General features: G+C 51.9%; 3 protein-coding genes across 3 annotated transcripts; 1 reads left to right on the top strand and 2 right to left on the bottom strand.

Moving 5' to 3' along the window:
• Nucleotides 1-7,976: 7,976 nt before the first annotated feature.
• LOC123053917 (uncharacterized) lies at nt 7,977-9,404 on the top strand. Its single transcript, XM_044477537.1, has one exon. It carries the CDS (start codon nt 8,755-8,757, stop codon nt 9,394-9,396), a length of 642 nt encoding a protein of 213 aa, XP_044333472.1. The 5' UTR covers nt 7,977-8,754; the 3' UTR covers nt 9,397-9,404.
• Nucleotides 9,405-12,345: 2,941 nt separating this feature from the next.
• Nucleotides 12,346-16,160, bottom strand: LOC123055856 (thioredoxin M2, chloroplastic). Its single transcript, XM_044479689.1, has 2 exons — nt 15,770-16,160; nt 12,346-13,011 (listed from the first exon to the last, which is right to left on the bottom strand). Exons 1-2 carry the CDS (start codon nt 16,158-16,160, stop codon nt 12,692-12,694), a joined length of 711 nt encoding a protein of 236 aa, XP_044335624.1. The 3' UTR covers nt 12,346-12,691.
• Nucleotides 16,161-19,862: 3,702 nt separating this feature from the next.
• LOC123053916 (probable beta-D-xylosidase 6) lies at nt 19,863-23,529 on the bottom strand. The gene is made up of 6 exons (XM_044477536.1): nt 22,762-23,529; nt 22,114-22,280; nt 21,911-22,008; nt 21,200-21,550; nt 20,705-21,121; nt 19,863-20,631 (listed from the first exon to the last, which is right to left on the bottom strand). The coding sequence occupies exons 1-6, from the start codon at nt 23,446-23,448 to the stop codon at nt 20,033-20,035; spliced, it is 2,319 nt and encodes a 772-aa protein (XP_044333471.1). The 5' UTR covers nt 23,449-23,529; the 3' UTR covers nt 19,863-20,032.
• Between the last annotated feature and the right edge of the window lie 817 nt (nt 23,530-24,346).

Below are 24,346 nucleotides of genomic sequence, written 5' to 3'. Positions count from 1 at the left end.
TCCATCAACATCTTCAACAACACCATCTCATCTCAAAACCTAGATCATCTCTTGTGTTCAATCTTGTTACCAGAACTAAAGATTGGTGCTTGTGGGTGACTAGTAGTGTTGATTACATCTTGTAGTTGATTACTATATGGTTTATTTGGTGGAAGATTATATGTTCAGATCCATTATGCTATTTAATACTCCTCTGATCATGAGCATGATTATTATTTTTGAGTAGTTACTTTTGTTCTTGAGGTCACGGGTGAAATCATGTTGCAAGTAATCATGTGAATCTGATATGTGTTCGATATTTTGATAGTATGTATGTTGTGATTCCCTTAGTGGTGTCATGTGAACGTAGACTACATGACACTTCACCATATTTGGGCCTAAGGGAATGCATTGTGGAGTAGCAATTAGATGATGGGTTGCGAGAGTGACAGAAGCTTAAACCCCGGTTTATGCGCTATTCCGTAAGGGACCGATTGGATCCAAAAGTTTAATGCTATGGTTAGAATTTATTCTTAATACTTTTCTCATAGTTGCGGATGCTTGCGGGAGGGTTAATCATCAGTAGGAGGTTTGTTCAAGTAAGAACAACACCTATGCACCGGTCCACCCACATATCAAATTATCAAAGTAGCGAACACAAATCAAACCAACATGGTGAAAGTGACTAGATGAAATTCCCGTGTACCCTCAAGAATGCTTTGCTTATCATAAGAGACCGTTTTGGCCTGTCCTTTGCCTCAAAAGGATTGGGCTACCTTGCTGCACTTTTGTTACTACTATCGTTACTTGCTCGTTACAAATTACCTTGCTATCAAACTACTCCGCTACTTACAATTTCAGCACTTGCAGACATTACCTTACTGAAAACTACTTGTCATTTCCTTCTGCTCCTTGTTGGGTTCGACACTCTGACTTATCCAAAAGAGCTACAATTGATCCCCTATACTTGTGGGTCATCAATGCCTGCACCAACTAGAGATGAAGCAAATGATAATGATCATGAAACTTGAGATCAAGTTACTACTGAACCCCGTAGGTCGACCAGAGCATGATCCGCACCAGAGTGGTACGGTAATCATGTTCTGAAAGTCATGTTATTGGACCAAGGCGAACCTACGAACTATGAAGAAGCTATGATGAGTCCAGATTCCAACAGATGGCTTGAGGCAATGAAATTTGAGATAGGATCCATGTATGAGAACAAAGTATGGACTTTGATGGACTTGCCCGATGATCGGCAAGCCATAGAGAATAAATGGATCTTTAAGAAGAAGACGGGCGCTAATGGTAATGTTACTGTCTACAAAGCTCGACTTGTCACGAAATGTTTTCAACAAGTTCAAGGAGTTGACTACGATGAGACTTTCTCACCCGTAGCGATGCGTAAGTCTGTCCGAATCATGTTAGCAATTGCCGCATTTTATGATTATGAAATCTGGCAAATGGACGTCAAAACTGCATTCCTTAATGGATTTCTTAAAGAAGAGTTGTATATGATGCAACCGGAAGGTTTTGTCGATCCTAATGGTGCTGACAAAGTATGCAAGCTCCAGCGATCCATCTATGGACTGGTACAAGCATCTCGGAGTTGGAATATACCCTTTGATGAGGTGATCAAAGCATATGGTTTTATACAGACTTACAGTGAAGCCTGTATTTATAAGAAAGTGAGTGGGAGCTATGTAGCATTTCTGATATTATATGTGGATGACATTTTATTGATTGGAAATGATATAGAATTTCTGGATAGCATAAAAGGATACTTGAATAAGAATTTATCAATGAAAGACCTACGTGAAGCTGCTTATATATTGGGCATCAAGATCTATAGGGATAGATCGAGACGCTTAATAGGACTTTCACAAAGCATACCTTGACAAACTTTTGAAGAAGTTCAAATGGATCAGTCAAAGAATGGGTTCTTACCTGTGTTACAAGGTGTGAAGTTGAGTCAGACTCAAAGCCCGACCACCGCAGAAGATAGAGAGAAACAGAAAGTCATTCCCTATGCCTCAGCCATAGGTTCTATCTTGTATACTATGTTGTGTACCAGACCTGATGTGTGCCTTGCCATAAGTTTGGCACGGAGGTACCAAAGTAATCCAGGAGTGGATCACCGGACAACGGTCAAGAACATCCTGAAGTACCTCAAAAGGACCAAGGTATGTTTCTCATTTATGGAGGTGACGAAGAGCTCGTCGTAAATGGTTACGTCGATGCTAGCTTCGACACTGATCCGGATGACTCTAAGTCACAAACTGGATACATATTTATATTGAATAGTGGAGCTATCAGTTGGTGCAGCTCCAAGCAGAGCGTCGTGCCGGGATCTACGTGTGAAGCGGAGTACATAGCTGCTTCGGAAGCAGCACATGAAGGAGTCTGGATGAAGGAGTTCATATCCGATCTGGATGTAATGCCCAGTGCATCGGGTCCAATGAAAATCTTTTGTGACAACACTGGAGCAATTGCCTTGGCGAAGGAATCTAGGTTTCACAAGAGAACAAAACACATCAAGAGATGCTTCAACTCCATTTGTGAAAAGGTCAAGGATGGGGGCATATAGATTTGCAAAATACATACGGATCTGAATATAGCAGACCCGTTGACTAAGCCTCTTCCGCGAGCAAAACATGATCAGCACCAAGACTCCATGGGTGTTAGATTCATTACAATGTAATCTAGATTATTGACTCTAGTGCAAGTGGGAGACTGAAGGAAATATGCCCTAGAGGCAATAATAAAGTTGTTATTTTATATTTCCTTATTCATGATAAAGGTTTATTATTCATGCTGGAATTGTATTGATCGGAAACTTAAATGCATGTGAATACATAAACAAATACCGTGTCCCTAGTAAGCCTCTACTAGACTAGCTCGTTGATCAAAGATGGTTAAGGTTTATTAACCATAGAAATGTGTTGTCATTTAATAACGGGGTCACATCATTAGGAGAATGATGTGATGAACAAGACCCATCCATTAGCTTAGCATATTGATCGTTGAGTTTATTTCTATTGCTTTCTTGATAACAAATACATATTCCTTCGACTATGAGATTATGCAACTCCCGGATACCGGATGAATATCTTGTGTTCTATCAAACGTCACAATGTAACTGGGTGATCATAAAGATGCACTATAGGTATCTCCGAAGGTGTTTGTTGAGTTGGCATAGATCGAGATTAGGATTTGTCACTCCGAGTATCAAAGAGGTATCTCTGGGCCCTCTCGGTAATACACATCATAAGAAGCCTTGCAAGCAAAGTGACTAAGGAGTGTTGCAAGATGATGGATTACGGAATGAGTAAAGAGACTTGCCGGTAACGATATTGAACTAGGTATGATGATACCGATGATCGAATCTCGGGCAAGTAACATACCGATAGACAAAGGGAATTACGTATGTTGTCATAAGGTTCGACCGATAAAGATCTTCGTAGAATATGTAGGAGCCAATATGGACATCCAGGTTCCGCTATTAGTTATCGACCGGAGAGGTGTCTCGGTCATGTCTACATAGTTCTCGAACCCGTAGGGTCCACACGCTTAACGTTCGTTGACGATATAGTGTTATATGAGTTATATGATTTGGTGACCGAATGTTGTTCGGAGTCCCGGATGAGATCACAGACATGACGAGGAGTCGCGAAATGGTCAAGAGGTAAAGATTGATATATAGGGCGATGGTATTCGGACACCGAAAGAGTTTCGGAGTGCACCGGGTAGTCATCGGGTCACCGGATGGGGTTCCGGACACCCCTGGTAAATGTATGGGCCTAATGGGCCAAAGGAGGGGACATACCAGCCCACTAGGGGGCTAGCGTGCCCCTCTCCTTGGCAGGCTGGCCCTAGGGGACGGAAAGAGGAGGGGTGGCCCCTCCTGCCTTTCCCTCCTCGTGAGAGAAAGGAAAGGGCGGGCTCCTCCTCCTGCCTTACTCCCGCACTCAAATAAGGAACGGGGGGTGCGGCTTGGGGAAGACCCCAAGTAGGATTCGGCCCTACTTGGGGCGCCCCTTGGCCTCTCCCCGCTCCCCCACCTATATATATGTGGGAGGGGGCGCCACACATAAGCACGACAATTGTTTAGCCGTGTGCGGCGCCCCCCCCCCCCCACTGTTTACGCCCTCGGTCATATTTTCGTAGTGCTTAGGCGAAGCCCCGTGGAGATAGCATCACCATCACCGTCACCACGCCGTCGTGCTGCCGGAACTCATCCACTACCTCGCCGTCTTGCTGGATCAAGAAGGTGTGGACGTCACCGAGCTGAACGTGTGCTGAACGCGGAGGTGTCGTACGTTCCGTACTCGTTCTGTTGGATCGCGAAGAACTTCGACTACATCAACCGCGTTACTAAACGTTTCCGCTTACGGTCAGCGAGGGTACGTAGACACACTCTCCCCTCTCGTTGCTATGCATCTCCTTGATAGATCTTGCGTGTGCGTAGAATTTTTTTTGTTTTCCATGCAACGTTTCCCAATAGTATGCACCTCTGTTATCGTCCGCGTCGGCACCGGCATTGTTGTCCTTCCAGCGGCGAACGACCTCCCAAGGGTTGTAGCAGCCCTGATTGGCCGCCTATGCGCACTCGCGGCGAAGTTGCTCCGCCTTGCCCAGCAATCGGCCGATTCTGGATCACGGCGATGGTCTAGCGCGGATTCCGGGCCGCGCCGCCTGTCATTGCCCTTGCCCTTGTCGGTGAGGGCACGGACAATGCACTCGGACTTGGCCAACCCTATCTTGAAGAGTTGGTCGCTGATCCGGTGCCAGTGGCAAAAGGACGTATGTGTATGGGTCCCAGACCAATCCTCGACCCAGGCCAACACGAGGGTCGAGTCGGCATGCACCCATTCCAAGGCCAAGTCAAACTTCGCAAAGGCCGAATGGCGCACCGCGTAGCGCCGCTCGAGGCGCTCCTTCTCGAAGGCTGCCTTGTTGACCATCATCATGGTATGCGAGGACGAGGTGCCTTCACAGCGGTTGTTGATGCCCTTTGAGATCCAGTTTAGATAGCATACCGGTTCCCTACCTTTCACTCAAGGAGTGACCCTGATTATGGAACCCATCAGAGGATGTGCACTACGATAGACTCGGACAAGTTATTGCTAGCAAGTGGAGAGGGTTTTGGGTGGGACCAGGGTGGCTGACGTGTACGTGGATGCGGTTCGGAGTCCCGTAAAGCCTCCCTGATTTGTGTTCGGTTTGCAGGAAAACAAGTATCTGAATCGATGAGGTATATTGTTGGTTCGTATCCACGTATGGATCACTCGGTCCCGTTGTTTGCGGATGGTTTGAGGATTGCGTTGGAGGTATCCTAAGATCCACTTGTCACGTATCTTTCTCAGAGTTCCAAGTCAAGGAACCCTTTTTTCAAGGCCGAGTCGAGAAACTTGGAAAAGAAACAAACGCTTATGCCAGTAAATTTTTTTTTTTTAAAATTTTGTGCCAGCAAATTAGCTCGGCACGGTCTAGCAAATGACAGGCAGAAGATACAAGCCGTACCCAGTCATTTGCCAACTGTAACCACATTGCAACCTAGTAATAAAAGTTCATCCCCGTCTTAAGAATTCACTACGGTAACAAAAACAGAGGGTCTTACCAACACCGACGCATCGAACCGATCGAACAGACCGGGGGGGGGGGGGGGGGGGGGGGGGGGGGGGGATACCAAAGCCACGCACAAATGGGCATGGCGTGCAAAAAGACTTAAGCTGGCACCATTTGGTTTTGAACTTCTCTGGACATCATCTTTGAGCGTTCACCGGTTTAAATTTGGAACTCAATTCCATGTGCTTCATTCGGGCATGGAGTAAACCCAGTTGCCAGCCTGCAGCTGTCCATATTCCAAAGGCCATGGCGAGATCGATCGATATATAACAGTTTCAAATCGAGATAAAGGTCCGCCCGTCCCGTCCCGCCGGCCTTTGTTTAGTGATCTAACGAGCGACACGGGCGCACAAGTTAATGTCCCCTCCGTGTAGTAGTTGCGAGCAATCACATCACTAGCCCGCACACGCAAGCGTCCATTATTCCGAGCTGAAATTCTATATGCGGACAGGAATATATCTTCGAAAGATTATGTTTGGCCCCTGTCAAACATGTAGGCACCAGCGCAATGATTATCAGCCCTTCAATCACGGTTCCTACTAGTATTTGTTTGTTGATTAATTAAGTACGTAGCACACTTTAGAGAGGTTGCAATTTTTCTGGCCGTGTCGTGCCCCACTGAGAAAGCAGATATTTGCGACATGATCACTGAGGATAAGCTCGCGTCTGAAGTCACATTGAGTGAGGGGTAAGCGGAAGCAGACAAAGTATAGGCTCGACCTTATCGTGATGGCGTCGGGACGCAGGGCACAGTCATCCTAGGCAGATAGGCTGGCGAGCAGTGAATTGTGGCGGTCACGGCACACTGACCGACCCCTGTGTCCTCAAACTGGGCCTGGCCAGACAGCGCCCCCCGGTTTTCCCCCAACCAATGTGCCGGCCGGGAGCCAGTGGACGTTGGCTTTGGTTCCTTCCCAGGCCACTGAGCTCAACCCCGGAGGGTAAACTCCTCCTCGTTTAGAGCATCTTCAGCCGTTTGCTTTCCCAGGAGGCATTTTTTTCGCCTCCTGGGAGGCTGCGGGCGAGAACTTTGGCTTGGGGGGCCAAAATTTTCCACTTGTTGCCTCGCTATGAGCAGTGTTGGACTCCCACAAACGGAGCGGCATTTCATCGAGCACCTTGACCGTGGCGGCGTCGACGACCTCCAGCCAGCGGAGGAGCGCGAGCGTCGCCAAGGAGGTCGCCGACGGCGCCAAGGCGGCCAAGTGGACAGGGGGCGCGGCCAGAGGCGAGGCGGGGCGCGCAGGAAGAGGCAGCAGCAGCGGCGGCGCAAGCAGTAGGCAGGGCCGCGGCCAGAGGCGAGGCGGGGCGCGTAGGAGGCAGCAGCAGCTCGCAAGTGCTCGCGGGGACACGGCCAGGGGCGCGCGACCGCGCGCAGGAGCGGAGCTCCGGCCATGGCGTCCGAAGCGCCGGCTGGGGATGAGCAGCGGCAGCAGTGCGGGCGGCCGCGGGGTGCCGCAAGTCTCGCAGGCGCGCCGGGCGCAGCGGTCGCGGACGTCGTCGTCCCGGCCGTCGCGCGCTCCGCCCGGCCGCCGCGCGCTCCAGGAGGTCGTCCCGTCCGCTACCTTGCCACGGTCGCGTCTGCACCGCGCCCGCCCACCCACGCGGTCTCCCTGGAGCACGTCCTGGAGCGCGCGCACAGGCTCGTCTGCACCTTGGAGCATGTCCTGGAGCGCGCGCACGGCCGCGGATGCGCGCCGGTGTGCCGCACCCGGCCAAGCCCGGCCTATCCAGGGACTCGACGACGGCGCGCATCCTGCACCTGCCGGCGGACCCCGCGGCGGAGCTCGCCACGCGCGCCACCTCCTCCGCCCCGGCCACGCGCGCTCCTCCTCCGCCCGGCCACGCGCGGGCGGCGTCGGCCTCGGCCTCGGCACCTGCCGCGCGCGTCCGTGCCGTTGCGCCCCACCACTGACGGGAGCACCTCCATGGCCTCCGACATGGACGAGGCTTTCGACATGGACGAGTCCTCCGACGCCAAGGAGGTCGAGGTCTGCAGCGGCGGCTACTCGGTCGACTCCTCGCCCCGCCACCGCGACGACGCCCCACGCTGCACCGCCGTGCCCCTGTACTGGTACACTAATGTGCCCGCGGTGAGGATGCAGAGGCCGGCCGGCGCGCGGCGAGGAGGTGGCTGCGACCAGCAGGGGGAGTGCCTGCGGGATCCGGCCGGGGACGCAGCGAGGTCTGTGGCGCGGTGGAGGCTGGCGGGGAGGGGGGCGGACAGGCGGCGAGCTCGGTGGCGTGCTGGAGCGGAGCTCTGCTTGCGGAGAGAGAGAGGAGCCAGATTCTTTTTGCATGCAGAAAGGGGAAGAGAGGCTGGCTGTTGGGGTTTCACCATGCATAAAGTAGCGCGGGGCGTCCCAAGTGCCTCCCAGGGGCTGGGTTATGCCTGCGGTCGCCGGCGCTGTTTTTGCTAAAATCCGGCGCAAAATCAGCTCGTGGGGGCGTGACTAGGACCATTTTTTTACGCCGGTGCTAAAAAAGCGTTTGGGGTGTCTTGGGGAGCCTAGTGGAGATGCTCTTAACCCCCGGCGTGGCCACTGGCCAGTTTGTTTAGAGCATCTCCAGCCGCGTCCCTAACAGGCCCTTCACATATGAATTTTTAGCGCCGGCGGATGAAAATCGGCACAGTCGCGCCCTTACGAGTCTTTTTTCGCCGGGTTGGGCTGAAATAACAGCCGGCGCGCTGGGGGACGCCTTGGGGCGCCGACACAAGCGAAAAGTGGTGTGGGGCCGCTCTGTCGGCGAGTTGAGAGCCTTTTCCCGCCGTTTCTTCCCGCTTTCCCCCCACTCATTCTCTCCATTCCTCCCGCCAATCTTCCTCCCGCTCACCTCCCAGCCGGCCGCCATGCCGCCGAAGAAGTACGCGATCCCCCGCGCCGCGACAGCTGCAACCGCCGGCATCGCCCAGCCGAAGCAGAGGAAGCCGAGGGCGCCGCCGTCCAAGCCACCGGGCATGTCCAACGCCGATTGGAGGGCGGAAGTTCAGCGCAGGGAGGCTGTGACCACCGACCGGCGGAACAAGGCCAACGCCAAGAAGGCCCGGGACAGCGTGCCGCTCGCGGCGGCGACGGCGGCGGAGCAAGCCGAGGCGGCTCGCGTGGGGATGATGAATCCACCCAGCGGCCACGCCCAGTACGCGCCATGGAGCCAGCAAAGTGTCGGCTCTCCAGCCTGCTTCTCGTCGTCGCCGCAACCCTGGGGATGCACGCCGTCGCCGACTACACCGACGGGGACGCGCACTGTGGGTTCAGCCCCAACGTCACCTTCCCCCATGTACACCCGGCCCAGCGCACGCCCTCGCCCGCCTTCGCCGGCGTGCAGTACCCTCCATACAACTACTCGCCGCCGACCTACGTGTCCTCCCCGACGCCCCCTCTCCGCCGTGGCGCGCTGCCCTTCTCGCAAGCTTCCACGTCGCACCTCGGCGACACCGACGCGACCGAAGCCGATATGGAGGACATCATCACGGCAGGCTCGGCCGCGGCCGCCGCGTCCCCCAGGTTCGCTATCCAGGACGACACGGTGGACCTCAGCGGCGGCATGGACGGCGAGCTCGAGTACGGCGAGGAGGAGCCGGACGAGCAGGAGGAGGAGGAGGAGGAGCCGGCGCCTGTTCCGGCGAGGGGACGCAAGAAGAAGAAGGGGGCGGCCAGGACCGGCGGCCCGCCGTGTGATGCGTTGCGCACGCGTCCTTTCTTTTTTTGTACGCCGAACTATTTATCCGATCGCCGAACTGTGGCCGCAGATCGCCGGACTTGTGGCGTTTTTTGTGAGTGGGAATGACCAAGTTTGAAATTGCGCGACTTGGGAGGCGTCGCCTGGGGGCGTGACTGGGAGCTAGGTCGCCCTCAGGGGCCAATCTAGCGCCGGTTCGCCCCAGACCGCTCTTTTTCGGCGCCCTGAGGGGCCGAACGGCTGGAGATGCTCTTAGAGAGCATCTTCAGCCGTTGGCCCCCCAGGAGGCGCTAAAATCTAGGGGCGTACCGGCGCTAACCCGTGCTGGGGGAGTGATGCTCCCCAGTCACCGCGCCCACGTTTTTTTGAAAAACAAAATTCGGCCCCACATTCTCACAAACAAGGCGCAAATTCAACCAAACTTCGGCGAGTTCATAACATAAGACAAATATTTTACAAAAGAAGAAAAAAACACTACTAGACCCGCCTTCGCCCTCGCCGTTCCTCGCCGCCCGGCGCCCGCCGCCCTTAAAGCTCTACATGCCGAGGAGCTTGTAGAACTGCGTGTAGTCGCCGCCGTCGTCGCCTCCTCCGCGGCCGCCGTCCCTGCTGCACCCCTGCCCAGGATCGCCGACACGCGGCGGGTTGGACGGTCCAGGGGCGTCCTCGTCGCTGTCGAGGATCACCACGCCGTTCTCGTCCTCGCGCCCATGCTGGCGGGCGGCTATCTCCTGCAGGGCTCGGCGCTGCCGGACCATCTCGTCGCGGAGGTAGTCGTCCCGCGCCCACTTTAGGGCGGCCTCGTCGGAGAAGCCGCGTCGGACTATGGCCTCGTACTCCGCGGGGAGGCCGGGCTCCACCTTCGGCCTGACGAGCCGGGCTCCACCTCAAGCCTGGGCGTGTTGCCGCCCTCGATGTACTCGAGGACGGCCTCCAGTGTGCGGCCGGGCACGCCCCACCATCGGCGGCGGCCGTCGGCGTTGAGCCTCCCGAAGGGCACGATGTCGTTGGTGGCCTCAAGCTGCTCGGCGTGGCGGCGACGGAAATACGGCTCCCACAGCGTGCTGTCGGGGGTGTACCGCGGCCCTTCTCTCGCCGCATGCGGCAGAGAAGCACGTATACGGGCGATCTCCGCGCGACGCGCCGCCCCGGTGGGCGGCGGTGGCACCGGGACCCCGCCGGCGCTTATCCTCCACGCCCCGGGCACCCGCATGTCCGGCGGGACCGGGTACTCGGCCTCATAGAGAAGCCGGGCTTCGTCCTCGTGAAGGTGGCGGCGGCCGAAGCCGTTCGCCGCCGCGCCATCGCCTGGGAAGCGCTCGGCCATTGGGGTGAACTGGAAAGGGCGAGAAAGAGGGAGGAACGGGGGCGTCGGCGGTGGAGAGAGCGAGGTGTGTGCGTGGCTCACCGGTGCGGGAGGGGGCGGCTTATATAGGCGGCGCTCGCGTAGCCGCCGTGCGTACGCGTGGCGGGCGAGTGACGCGCGTCGGCCCGTCTTCACTGCGCCGCCCGTGAGACATCAATGGAGGAGGCTGACCGGCGCGACAGCTTTGGCATAGATTCCCCCGCGGGAACCGAGGTAATGAGGACGACAAAGCGACGAGAAGAGCCGAGTCGCTGCTAAGGAGGGCCCGCCGATTTTCGCGCCAAAAACGATTCAGCCAGCGCCCCCAAGCACCCCAGCAAGCCGGGTTCGGCCTGGGTTCGCCGGCGCCAATTTCGGCCCGAGCCGGCGAAAAAATGGCCTTTGGGGACGCGACTGGGCCGATTTTTCGGTGTCGGCCGCCAAAAAATCGCGTGAGGGTCTTGCTGGGGGTGCGGCTGGAGATGCTCTTATTGCCGGTGGGCGAAGGGGGATACGACAGATTCCGGCGTGTGCGTCGTCGCGTCCCATGCCGCGGGAGCCGCGGCGATAAGGCACGGGTACGGGCACGGCGTTTGGTGCGTGCTCTGTCCTGTCTGGTCGCCCGCCCGTCCGTCCACGACGGAGGCATTATGCAACGCGCGCACGAGGCTCCCGCACAAGTAATCATTGGGAACCCGGTAGGTGCGGGGAGAGGGGGCGTGGCAGCCTACCGTGCCGCCGCGCCGACGGCGAGGGCCAACGGCTGGTGGCGGAGTCAAGGCATGTCATGTGGTCTGGGATCCAACGAGATCGCCGCGCGACGCGTCGCGCCGGTGCACCCACGTTTTTAGCGGGGCCGGAAAACGGAGGTTTTGTTTACTGGATGTGGTGGATCCATTTAGTTATTGACGAACCGTATTTTGATATGCTGTCAGCTACAGCTAACGACGACGGGACCGGGAGCGGGGAGGGGTCATGGCCCAGCCAATTGAATGCCCCACGGGTGCGTGCGTGCGCCCACGTAGTACTGTACTACCAAACGATCAAGGCACATACAGGTCGCCCACTGTTTGTTTACATGACGAGGAGACCGTGGACGTGGATCGGCCCCTTCCTCGTGTCGTGCTGGCCGGCGGCCGCAGTTTACTGCATGCGCCGACTGGTTTTCTGAAACGGGTCACTGTTTGTTAAAAGTTATCAAAGCTACTACTGTAGCAGGTCCTGCAGATGGGCTGCCAGACACAAACCCAACAAGGAGGCATTTAAAGAGCTGAACCAGATCCAGATGCCATGCTCTTGGAAATACTATACCTGTCACGATTCAAGTCGAGAAAATGAACCGGATAAACTAGGAAATGACGTTGATGTGCTTTCTGCTCCAGCCAGCTGATGTGCAATGTCATGTCACCAATAATCATAATTCTCCGCCGACCGATTTAACACTTCTCGTGGTCCTCACGACGACGCGATCGAATCAGACGTACATATTCGCCATGTTCTGAATTTGATGCAACTACCAAACAGGGTTCTGTCTGTTTTGATCGATCAGTTACATATGCTTACTCTGAATACGACTATCGCCCCCTGAAAAAGCAAAGAGGTATCAGTCTATTCCATCCAACCAGCGCATCTGCGTCTCATATTCTCATCCACAGCCATCTAAAAGATAAGAGAAACATATGATTGGGGGGACAGTGTTCACAATCAAGATCTAGAAACAGTATCACAGATACAGATTCATCAGTTTATAAGGGAAACGATCACATCAACTGACGGAATATGTGATATGATAATACAGAATATGACTCTTAACAGTCCCGTCATACATATCTACAGCCCAAAAGAATGGCAAAATGAAACCAGGCTTCCTTGGGATTTTTATCATTAACACTTCTGTGATTCTATTTATTGATGGTACAGAGAGCAAGTTTCCAATACTATCTACACAACTGAACGCACGTATAGAAAGATTGCACAGATGACGTCGAGTTTTCGATGATCTGACTGAACAATGGATGTGGAATGCCGAGTAACCGTCGAGGAGGCCCGTTCAGCATTTTACCTCTCGGTAAACTTCTCGATGCATGTGATCAGCGTGCTTTCAGGCACTGCTCCTATCACCGCGTCTTTTTTCTCGCCGTTCTTGAAGATCATCATGGTTGGGATGCTCCGGACGCCATACTGGCTTGCTATGTCTGGATTCTCATCGGTGTTGAGCTTGTAGCATTTCAGCTTCCCTTCATACTCCTTTGACAGCTTACCAATAACTGGATCAATCATTTTGCAAGGTCCACACCATGAAGCCCAGAATTCAACAAGAACAGGAACCTCGCTCTCTATAACAAGTGATTGCCATGTTGTCTTCGTGACATCGGGAACTACAAAACAAATGGACAGTATCGCAATGAACAATTGAGAACACATCAATGAATGAAACTGCTGAAGTACAGCGAGAGAAAAAAACTAAATCAACTAACTTCACAAGTTCTATGATCCCCAAATACAATGTCCAGATCAAATAGCTTGTAGAAAATATAGAGTAATTGGCAAACCAAGAGGCTAATTGGTTTGATGCCAACATTTGGCATTGTCAATACTTGGCAAGCCAACAATTGGCAAAAGTTGCCAAAAAGTGGCAACTTCTTGTGAGGTTGGCAAGTAAAGTTGGTAACCGACCAAGCACTAGCCAATATTTGGCATTTGCCAAATGTTGGCAAGCCAATTTTTGGCATCAAACCAATCATACTCCAAATCTTTATTGTTTCATGCTGATGAACATTGAATGATGAAACAAAGAGATAAACAGAAAGCTAACTCCAGCTATTAACAAGCAACACTACAGGCACTGTTTTCATGCTGTTGCCTCTCTGTTCAATGATCCTATCCCAGCTCAAATTGGTCGAGTTTGAAAAGTTAGAGGATTCAAACACAAATTAAAGTCAAAAAACAGCACGATATCTGCATAAACACCCATAAAAGTTCTAATCACTGTAAAGCGTCAGGTCGACCCCAAAAGTAGATCAGCGAAATCCCAACCAGATTGAGAAATCTGTTAACAGAAGATCGATAAAACCACTTTTACAGGAATATCTTCAGCAGCAGAAGGCGCATGGCATTTCCATGTCAGATATTGATTTAGGCCCAATAACTTGTCGTTATTAACATAGACGGGTATATTTCTTTCAGAAGGAAGATGAAAAAATAGCACGCTATTTCGACGTTATAGCGTCGCTATAGCATATCTGGGAGGGCCATGTTACGTTTTAGCTAATTTGCTCGCTATGGCGCTATTTGTGCTATAGCACGCTATTTTGACGCTAGACGAAATAACGTTATAGCGTTTTAGTATGTACCACACAGCAGCCTATCAGGCATCGCCGCATCGCATTGGCCCAACTCACACTCACTCTCTCTTAGATGCAAACGCAACGAACCAAACCTAGCCAACTCATCACCAATTTCCTACCAGCTCGTGACCGAGTGCAGCGACGATGGGGGCATTCGTGACTCATGAGCAAAGGCGGCGGTGGCAGATCGTGAGCGGCAGCAGCTTCCCTCCACCCCCCTCCAAGTAGCGGCGTCGGCTACGCCTCCAACTCCAGCAAGACAGCGCCGAAGTCAACCACGCCACCGGCGCCGGCAAGTCAGCCACCGATGTTTCTCTGTTTAATTAGGAGTGTAACACTCTTTCCTTACAAATTAGGAGTGTACATGCCCTGAACCTAGCTCTCGTATGCTTCTTTGTTTAATTTGGAGTGTCCCCTTTCATTGCAAATTATGGAAGGCCTTAAATTTTGTGTTATATTTGACATTTTTATGCCGCTATTTTTAAATATAGCACGCTATAACTTGTATAGCATTTGGAGAAGGGCAGCGCTAAATCTTGTAGCACACTATTTTTTTGAACATAGCATTTACATTAATGTAGCACAAACAGTAATTGTTTTTTTTTTGTTCAGAAAAGAGTGTATTTACGTTGCTTTGTGTAAGATATCAATTTTTTTGAACTTCCACAAACTCTTACTGCACCATCACAGAACTACGAGTGTACAACCACGAGATGTCTATATCCATAACGCAATGATAATTCCTTGAATACACCAACAGCTTAAGCTTTCGACACCGCAGCCAGATTCATCTTAATATGTCCATATCATGGGGGCAGCTCTATAGTTGTATAGAACTTGTTGTTCCATTACTTCTCTAAATACATGTAAGAATATCATGGATGTAGTGCTAGTCACTGAAGCCAAGTGTTTTTGACTGCAAGAATTTTAACATAAAAAGGAACTGAAAATGAAATTCAATCACCCAATGCACCATTGCATAAATCAGAGGCCCTTCTCTAATTCACTTACGATATTTCCAAAAAAGATTTCTGTACGAAGACCCGATATTTGCTCATTTATGTGTCACTGGGCAAGAAAACACAATTACGCTGAAGGGAGTAATGTGAAATACATTCAGTCCTCTCAGGGACACTGACATGGTCCAGCGCCAGCCTCGTTACCTTAAATGTAGTGGTGTTTCAGGCACAGTAATAACAAATCTCCATCAACCAAACACACAGGTATCAATAAGTTGAATAACCATTAAACAGTCTAGTATCTACAATAACTCGCATTAAACAGTTGCGCAATTCCATATTTAGATACAAGTGCCCGTCATAAAATCATATGTGTGACAACAGTAATAGTTGTAAGAGCAGCCCAAGCTTGCCCATGCACACTGTACAGCGAGCTTCCCAGCAAACTCAGGCGCAAGCTCTACAAATCAAGACAGCAGATGCATCCATGAAGACATGTACGCATACGCTGGCACCGCAGCAGAGACGTCGAACGTCGAGTTGCTACAAACGGGGTAAAATCCACAGCCTCGCGTCCACATCGCTGCTATGCTCCTAACAACTGAGACGTTGGGGGACCCACGTGGAAGCGACCCAAGGCACGATTGGCCGATTCCCCGAAGCAAATCCTAATCCTGAAAGCAAAGCCTCATCTCGTGCCTAGACGCATCGGAAAACACGCAGCAGATCCACGCAGACGCATTAATCGGATCAGTATCTCGCCACCACCAAATCCCATGTAACAGAAGACGGATCAACATGCCGATCAGGCGAGCTGGCGCGTTATATACCTTGGATGGTGGTGTCCTGGCCCTGGACGGCGCAGACGACCGTCGCGCCGCGGCCGACGCCCCACCGGCGGCTCCCGGCGGGGCCGGAGACCGCGCGGAGGGCCTGGGCCTGGGACCGCGGGCCGCGGGCGGGCGGGAGCGCCTGGTGGGGGCGCGGCGCGCGCGAGGGCGAGGTGGCGGCGAGGGGCGAGGAGGAGGCGGCGAGGGAGACGGCGGAGGCCATGCCGGTGGCGACGGGGACGGGGGGCGAGTTCCGGAAGCTGGGCGAGGAGAGAGCGCGTTTGTTGTGATGCGAGCGAGAGAGGGGGACGGTTGGGGACGGACGGAAAGGGAGGCGGGCGGGGGTGGCTGGCTGGCTGGCTGTTTTTGCTGCTCGCGTGTGGTGTGTCATGTGGTGGCCTCGCGCGCCGGGGGCTCGGCTGGGCCCGCCCGCCTGGCCCGGCTGGTCGTTGCAAAACCAGCGGCGGTGAGCTGGCGCTTTTGCTAACTTGGCACGAGAGATTAGGGAAGGTTGGTACGGCACATTGCTGCCAGTATCCTCTCATCACGGGAGATTAGAGAGACCGTGCAGGTGGATCGGCAGTATCAGAATTAGAAACAGTGTTCATCCCTGGAGCGACGTACCCTCAAACTCACGGTGTCGGGCTTGTCATCCCCGGAGCGTACTATTGCAAGGCAAAGATCTAGAGTGCGATGGCTGTAAGCGGGAGAGGCCAACACCAAAGTTGTTTAACGCTGCCGCCAATGGAAGTCGTGCGGAAATTTCATCCCCGCGATCACTGTAAGTGGGAACGTCCTTCGACGATGCCTTTCAGACCATCTTGGGCTGCATGAGCCCTAGATTTATACAACAATTATACTGTTTTTTATACAATCCAACATATATATACATCATTGAAACAATATGATACAACAATGCACTCCCTTGATCTTGTGGAGCTAGGCATGCAACGGACCGACCTCTGTGATCTTGACGGCATATTTACCGACGATGAGGTCTGGGAAGTCATAAAGGAGATGCCACCACATCGTGCCCCTCGCCAGGTGGATTTATGGGGATATTCTATCACAAGACTTGGAGCATAATAAAAAATGATATCATGGCAGCCCTCCTAAAATTTTAGATGGTGATGGCAGAGGATTCGCATCGCTTAATAAAGGGCTCATCACGCTTATTCCTATGAAGCCGGATGCGAATGTCATTGGTGACTATAGACCTATAAGCTTGATAAATAGCTTCCCAAAATTGGTGGCAAAAATCTTAGCGAACCGTGCGTGACGACATATGGGCACGTTCATCTCCGCAAATCAGTCAACATTCATTATCAAGTGATGCCTACACGACAACTTCATTTTGGTCCGCCAGGTGGCTAGGCGCTTGCATTCAAGGAAGTGCAAGGGAGTGATGCTCAAGCTTGATATATCACGGGCCTTCGACTGCCTTTCATGGGCTTTCCTCTATGAGGAGTTGCCGCAGACAGGATTCAGTGCCAAATGGTTGCCATGGATCTCCATCCTCCTCTAGTTGGCTAGTTCGAGAATGATTTTGAATGGCATCCCTGGCATAAAGATTATGCATGCACGTGGACTCAGACAAAGGGGCCCTCTATCTCCCCTTCTCTTCGTCATTGCTACGGAATCCTTGACATCCATCATTCTTAGAGCAACAACTTTGGAATCTTCCTATGGGAGATTAAACTGCCTCTGAAGATTAGAATCTTCCTATGGCAACTAGTAAGAGGGCACCTTCCATCTGGCACGAAGGTGCTTAAGCGGAATGGCCCCTCCGATGGCCTATGCCCTCTGTGCTCGGTCCCTGAAGACTCGAACCACATCTTCTTTTCTTGCCCCTTCGCAAGATTCTTATGGAGTTGCATGCGCGAGATCGTAGGTGGCAGTTGGTGCCATACTAACCTCCCGGATATGTTTGCGGAAGTTCTTACCTTCCCTAGCTTTGCGCGTCCCTCCCTCTTGGTGTTGGTCGGATCACAGTTGTGGACATTATGGAATGTCCGTAATAAATTGGTGATTGAGCACAGCATTCCTCAGTGTGACACTAACGCCGTATACAAACTGTGTGGCTTTTTACAGCTCTGGAGGCCGCTTAGCAAGCGCCAAGACCGCCTCTTCATCGACAGGATGATCACCCACCTCCGCTCCACCGCCTCCAGACTCGCGCAACCACTCCAGCAACCGCTTCCTCCACCACCGCCGGAGCCGGATTAGCTTTTCCTTCTCGTTTTAGGGGATTGTTGTGTTGCTCCCCCAGCAAGACCTATGTTCCCTCTACTTGTATGGCTGTTGTCAGGTCTGGCTGGCGGAACCTTGCTACCGTTACTTTGCTCTGTGGTTGGTGCTTTATAATATAAAGCGGGGGGAAACCCTTTTTCGTCACTCAGAGCAACAACTTTGGGGGTGATATCCCTTCTTCCGGGCGCCACTCCGCTACAACAAGTTTCTATCTTTGCAGACGATGTAATCCTCATTATGCGTCCGTCTCGCCAAGATCTGAACTTTGTCGGTAGTGCTCTGGAGATATTTGGTGAAGCGTCGGGTCTGAGAGTCAATTATGCTAAATCATGGACCACCCAATCAGATCAGACACTGCAGACACGGGCCAGATTGAGGAGATCCAGGTGCCGCATTGCGCATTTTCCATGCAAATATTTGGGATTGCAGCTCAGTATTTCTCAGCTCACCAAGGCTCAGTGGCAGCCAATCCTAGACGCAGTTAAGGAGTTTATCCCGGCATGGCAACGCAGATTGATTACGAGGCTAGGTCGCCCTGTGCTAGTTAAGAGCGTCATCGCTGCGAGACCTATCCACCACTATTGGTGCTAGACCCCCTATTTGGGTCTTCAAGGAAATTGACAAATGGACGAGGGCTTTCTTCTGGGGTGGATCTGATAAAGTCCATGGAGGCCAATGCCTCGTGGCTTGGAACACGGTTTGTCGTCGGACGGAGTTTGAAGGACTAGGAGTAAAAAAACTTAAAGCTTCAAGCATTGGCACTGCGCGTCAGATGGGAATGGTTGCGTAGGACGGACCCCAGCAGACCCTGGCAAGGCCTACTGCCGTTGTGTGATGATGTGGCCAAGGGCATTTTTGATAGCCTTGTGCACATCCAGTTAGGAGATGGTAAATTCCTCCTATTCTGGAGAGACCGCTGGATCAATGGTACGACAGTTGCAGAAATAGCACCCCTTGTCTTAGAGAAGGTGACTACGAGATGCGTCAATGAAAGAACAGTCCATGATGCCCTCAACAACCTAAGCTAGATCACAGACGTAAGGTGCAGGTCTAGCACCACAACGGTTCTCAAACCTATGGTCGGTCGTCAGCATCATCTCTCTTAATATTAGCACCCCCGACATTTTCACCTGGAGATGGAGTGCCTCCGCTCAGTACTCGGCTCAATCTACCTACAAGATGTTGTGCCATGGCATGGTTCACCCGCTCATTGCATATGAAAAAGTTGGGCACCGTTCAAATGCAAAATATTCATATGGCTTGTTCTCCATTATCGTGTCTGGACCTCTGATAGACGGCTTCGACATGGATTACAAGACGCCACTGCCCGTGCTTCACTTGCTGCCAGGAAGAGGACACTCTTGACCACATCTTTATGCAGTGTGTTTACGCTAGACAGACATGCTGGAGGAGTGGTGGCTAAGATCGAGCAAGGAGGTGCCGAAGACAAGCAGAAAGAGCTTTGATTCGCTAGTCATTCTAGACATCCTGGAGGAGTGGTGGCTAAGATCGAGCAAGGAGGTGCCGAAGACAAGCAGAAAGAGCTTTTGATTCGCTAGTCATTCTAATGCGCGGGTGTTCAGAAATATGGCGCAACAACAGACTATCCCCCAATTTGTTAACCTCATTCTAGATGAGATACAAACTTGGAGATCGGCCAGAGCTACGTGTTTTCAAATCTTTATGCAAGTAGCATGTATTTGGGGGTGGGTATGCGGATGCTAGCTGGTAGCTCTACTTGTTGGGCTTGCGACATTTCCTGTTAATTTCTTTCTGCCTTCTATAAAAATATGATACGCAATTTGTTACTCTTGAAAAAAACAGTGTTCATCTAACAAAAATAGAACTAGAACAGCGTCAAATTTATTGCTTTTGCTTTCTTTTACTGCAAAATCGGTTCAACCGTACATGCATCCAGTGAATCTTTACAACATGATTATGGTACAATTGTACAGGTGTAAATCCGACTGTGCCAAATACAGCAGCTATAGAAGTGACACACGATTTAGATTGTTATGCTTCGATGACAAACTCGTGCACTTCGTCTCCTACCATGAGATGATGGGATCCCAGAAGCAGCACCCTTCTGCCTTCAGTGTTGGCCGCGCTCATATGCTTGCAGGGATCCACCTTGATCTCCATGTTGGTTGATCTGCCGGCGGCAGTGTAGACGCGCTCGAAACCAACCAGCTGCTTCAGAGGGAAGCCAGGAACCCTCGACTTCGATCTCGCGAACAGTAGAACGGCGTGGCTCCCGTCCATGGCACCGTCGTTGGCGACCGAGATGTGGACAGAGAAGACTAGGGATTCACATGACGCGATGTCTTCAACCTGCACGTAATCCAGCCCGTCCCTCCGTGTGTATGCAGGCTTCCTACTGATGAGGCCTGGAACTGGTGAATGTGACAGGCTGATTCTGTTTGGACCTTGCAAGAAGTTGTACGAGTACTTTGTGTAACTCAGACCGTAACCGAAACCGTATACCGCATCTCCGGTGTAGAACCGATATGTTCTTCCAGGGTAGCCGCGCAAAGGGTCGGCTCTCATGTTCATATCGGTCATTGGAACCGCAGTGAAGGATTCAGGGTACCAAGTGATGGGCAATTTTCCTCCTGTCATCAGCAGAGTGTACTAGATTAGCTAACAATACAAGGTTTTCTATTTGACCGCATGTTATTTACTCACCTGGATTGTACTCTCCGAAAAGAATTTCTGGGAGAACTTGCCCGCCAACTTCTCCTGGATATCCAATCCACAGGACACTTGCAATTCTTGTATCTTGCTTCGCGAAAGAAACATCAACAGGACCACCACCCGTGATCACCAACACGATAGGCTTCTTTGTTACACTGGCAATGATATTTACGAGGTCCTGCTGCTTGCCTGGAAGGAGAAGGGTCACTCTGTCAAGATCTTCGGTCTCCTGAGTCAGGTTCAACCCAGCAATCACAACAACAATGTCAGCTCTTTTAGCTGCTTCAATGGCTTCGCCAAATCCATCCGTTGAGTCACATGATACATTTTTGCAACCACCAGCAACGGTCGTTTGCGGAACAAAGGCTTGCATGCCTTTAAGAAAGGTGATAGGATCACAGGGAGCACCTGAACAAAGTGAGGCTTACATTAGTTTACGTAGGATAGAAAAATAAGAGGTGTTTAAATGAGTCCGGTGATTTAGACCTGTGTAATCTCCACCCATTATGTATGCATCGTTTGCTGCCGCTCCAATCATAGCAATATGACTAACTTCACTTCTCTTTAGAGGCAAAAAACTGTCATCGTTCTTCAACAGGACAGTTCCCTGCCTTACAGCTTCTGCTGCGAGCTCCCTGTGCTCTTTCGTGCACACATTGCTGGGGCCTAGTCGTGTGAACCATTGATTCTCACTGGCTTTCTCAAAAAGTCCAAGGCGTAGCTGAACAGAAAACAGGTTATAAAGAGCATGGTTGATGTCTTCTTCTTGTATCTTTCCTTTCTCGATTGCCGACTTTGTATGCCGAATCAGGAAAGACCCACAGTTGACATCCATTCCTTGAAAAACAGGAATCATATTCAGCAAGAAATACTGCTTGGTTGAATGATATACAGAAGGTGGGTCAAAGAAATCTATTTCGAGAAGATGTTGAGCCTTCGTCATGCTAATTCTGGCAAAGCGTAAAAGTTCATATTTTAAAATCTGTCACACTGCAAGCAGAAAGTAGAAGCCTCAAAATGGAGTTCACATTAGTTGGCCAAAAATTAATTTTATGTCCCTAATCTCCCAAAGTCATAATCTTTGCTTTTTGTAGTGTTTATTGAACTGAGAAGTAAAAGTCCTAGTCTAGAAAGATAGCAATATCCTGATAAAGTATGCGATGCTCAGCGAAAGAGAGAGGGTTTCAGGCAACTAACCGGCCTTGAGAACAATCGCTACTGAATCTTCATCTGAACTCGTGTATGTCTGGTTTTCGTGAATTATTGCCACAGCATCACAATCAGATACGATGTACCTTCAGACACAAAATGAGCACCAATAGTGACATTAGTGTCATTCCAACATCTAATAGTACAAGGCTGAAGCACTACAGATTCAAAGGAGAGCAAGCAAGCAGTACCCTTTAAATCCCCATTCATCCCTAATCTTCTGCAGCAGATCTTTACGGGCACATGCTGGCACACCATTTACCTGGTTGTATGAGCACATCAAGCAACTTGCACGACCCTCCTGGATGCAGCTCTTGAAAGGAGGCTCGTACGTGTCCTCAAAATCTTGCGCATTTACCTACCAACAATGGATGCAAAATTTAAAATTGTAATAGAAGTTTAAAAGAATTCTTCACCAGATTCCAAGCTAATATTTCTGTTCTTTGATTGAATATATTGTTCAAAAAAGAAGCGACTCTGTGATTTCATGTTGCACACATTTGGCACAGATATTTTGATTCTCGGCATCACTGATACATGATACACCCACTCTGAAGGTTTTTTAGTGTACCAAAGAGTCTGTATGCGATCCTCAAAATAAAAAACTGTATGCAGAAGCGTTTTTCTGTTCATAGACTGAACTGCTAAGGTAGTGTGCTAGTGTGATGTCAAGTTCCCGAAAAAACAGCATTGTAAGCATAGGCTGTTATGGTATGACATACTACTTAATGAAGTGAACAACCAGCATGTTTAATAAGCTAGATAAAGTGTAATAACCGAAAATGAGCTTTGGTAATACAAAAGACAGTCGGAAACATTCATAGGAGCAAACGCCTCACCTCGGCATTGAAGGTGTACCGCGCAAACTTGCCCCATTTCTCCAAATCATAGGCGATGTAGTGCTTGCAGCAGGCGGAGAGCATCATCCTGCCCTCCCTGCCGTCGCCGTACTCCCCCTGGAAGCCCTTGACATACTCGACGGAGTAGGCGGCGATCATGGCCGGGTCCTCGCCGGGAGTCTCCTGGCCGCGGCCCCAGCGCGGGTCGCGGAAGACGTTGATGTTGGGCGCCCAGTAGGTGAGGCCGGCCTGGCCGGCGTTGTGCATGGCGCGCGCCTCCACGGCGACGGCCTCGGCCACCGCCCGCCAGAGCGAGCGGTTGAAGGCGGCGGCGGAGAGGATGACCTGGGGGAAGATGGTGGCCGCGGCGACGGGGCCCGAGGAGAAGTTGACGCCCGGGCCGTTGTCGGCGAGGCCGTGGAGCGACTCGGACCACCACTCGTAGGGCGGGACGCCGAGGCGCGGCACGCCCGCCGCGGTGTTGGAGAGCTGCGCTATCTTCTCGTCGAGGGTGAGGAGGGAGACGAGGGCGCGCGCGCGGACGGGGAACGGCAGCGAGGCGTCGCAGAACGCGTAGGTGTTGGCCTCGGCCGACGCGCACGCGTGCCCATTCGGCGGCGCGGCGGCGCCGGCGCCGGCGCCGGCGACGAGGAGGAGGAGGAGGAGGAGGGGGAAGGGGGGAGCCATGGCGCGCTCTGGGGCGAGGAATTTGGTCGAACAGTTGGTGGCCGCGCTCCATCATATAGGTTCAGTCGTCAGTGAGAGCGACGGCACGGAGCGTGTTGATCCCGGGTGAACTGCTGAGGGCTGAGGCTGCTGAGCGGGGCCGGCTGAGAAGATGAGAGGATTGTTTTTTTCTCCCACTCTCTCGAAAAAGGAAAAGAAAATGAGAGGATAGAGCAAAAGCTTCAAGCTGGACGCAGCGGGGTACATGGCGAGGAATTTCGTCAAACACTTGGCTTGCTTGGCGATCGCACCCGCATCATAGACAGTCGTCATTGTAGCCTAGTGGATAGAAGATAGATAGGTGAGGCTGCTGGGCGGGGCCGGTTGAGGGGATAGCGCCAAAGGCGTCATGCCAGAGGCAGCGTAATTTTCCTTCTTTTCTTGAAGACCACACCCAATTGAGTGCGAGATCGTCTCTCAGTTTATTATGGATAGGTCCAAATTTTGGCTGATTGTGTTATCATATGGTTGCCGGGATCGGGATGCTTGATGTCTGCGTCTTCTTTGCTAAAGGCCAAGTAATGTGAGAGCTCTCGCTTGTTTACGGCGGACCGGAGTACTGACATTCCATTAAGAAAATCGGAGCTTGAGTGATTCCCTGTGTCGTGATTGTCGGACTATTCGCCCCATTGGGATATTCTTTTACTGTTATATCTCCCGCATTTTGTGTGACATTTGGTGCTTTGCTGCTTTGAATTTGCCTCTGCGCAAGGGTGTTGGAGCCATCGACTAGGCTAGTGCCTGGCCCTTGGGGTCGTTGTGGATGTCGGAGCTGAGGCTCCGAAAACCATGTTGGATGGTGTGTCGTCATCTCTTGTCACCTAGGTGGCGGTGTTGTCGGCTTGGCTGGTGCGCAACC

The sequence above is a fragment of the Triticum aestivum genome, chromosome 2D (assembly GCF_018294505.1).
Source record: "Triticum aestivum cultivar Chinese Spring chromosome 2D, IWGSC CS RefSeq v2.1, whole genome shotgun sequence".
NCBI classification, from domain to species: Eukaryota; Viridiplantae; Streptophyta; class Magnoliopsida; order Poales; family Poaceae; genus Triticum; species Triticum aestivum.
Note: the sequence above shows the minus strand (reverse complement) of the source record. Positions and strands in the feature narration are given on the sequence as shown.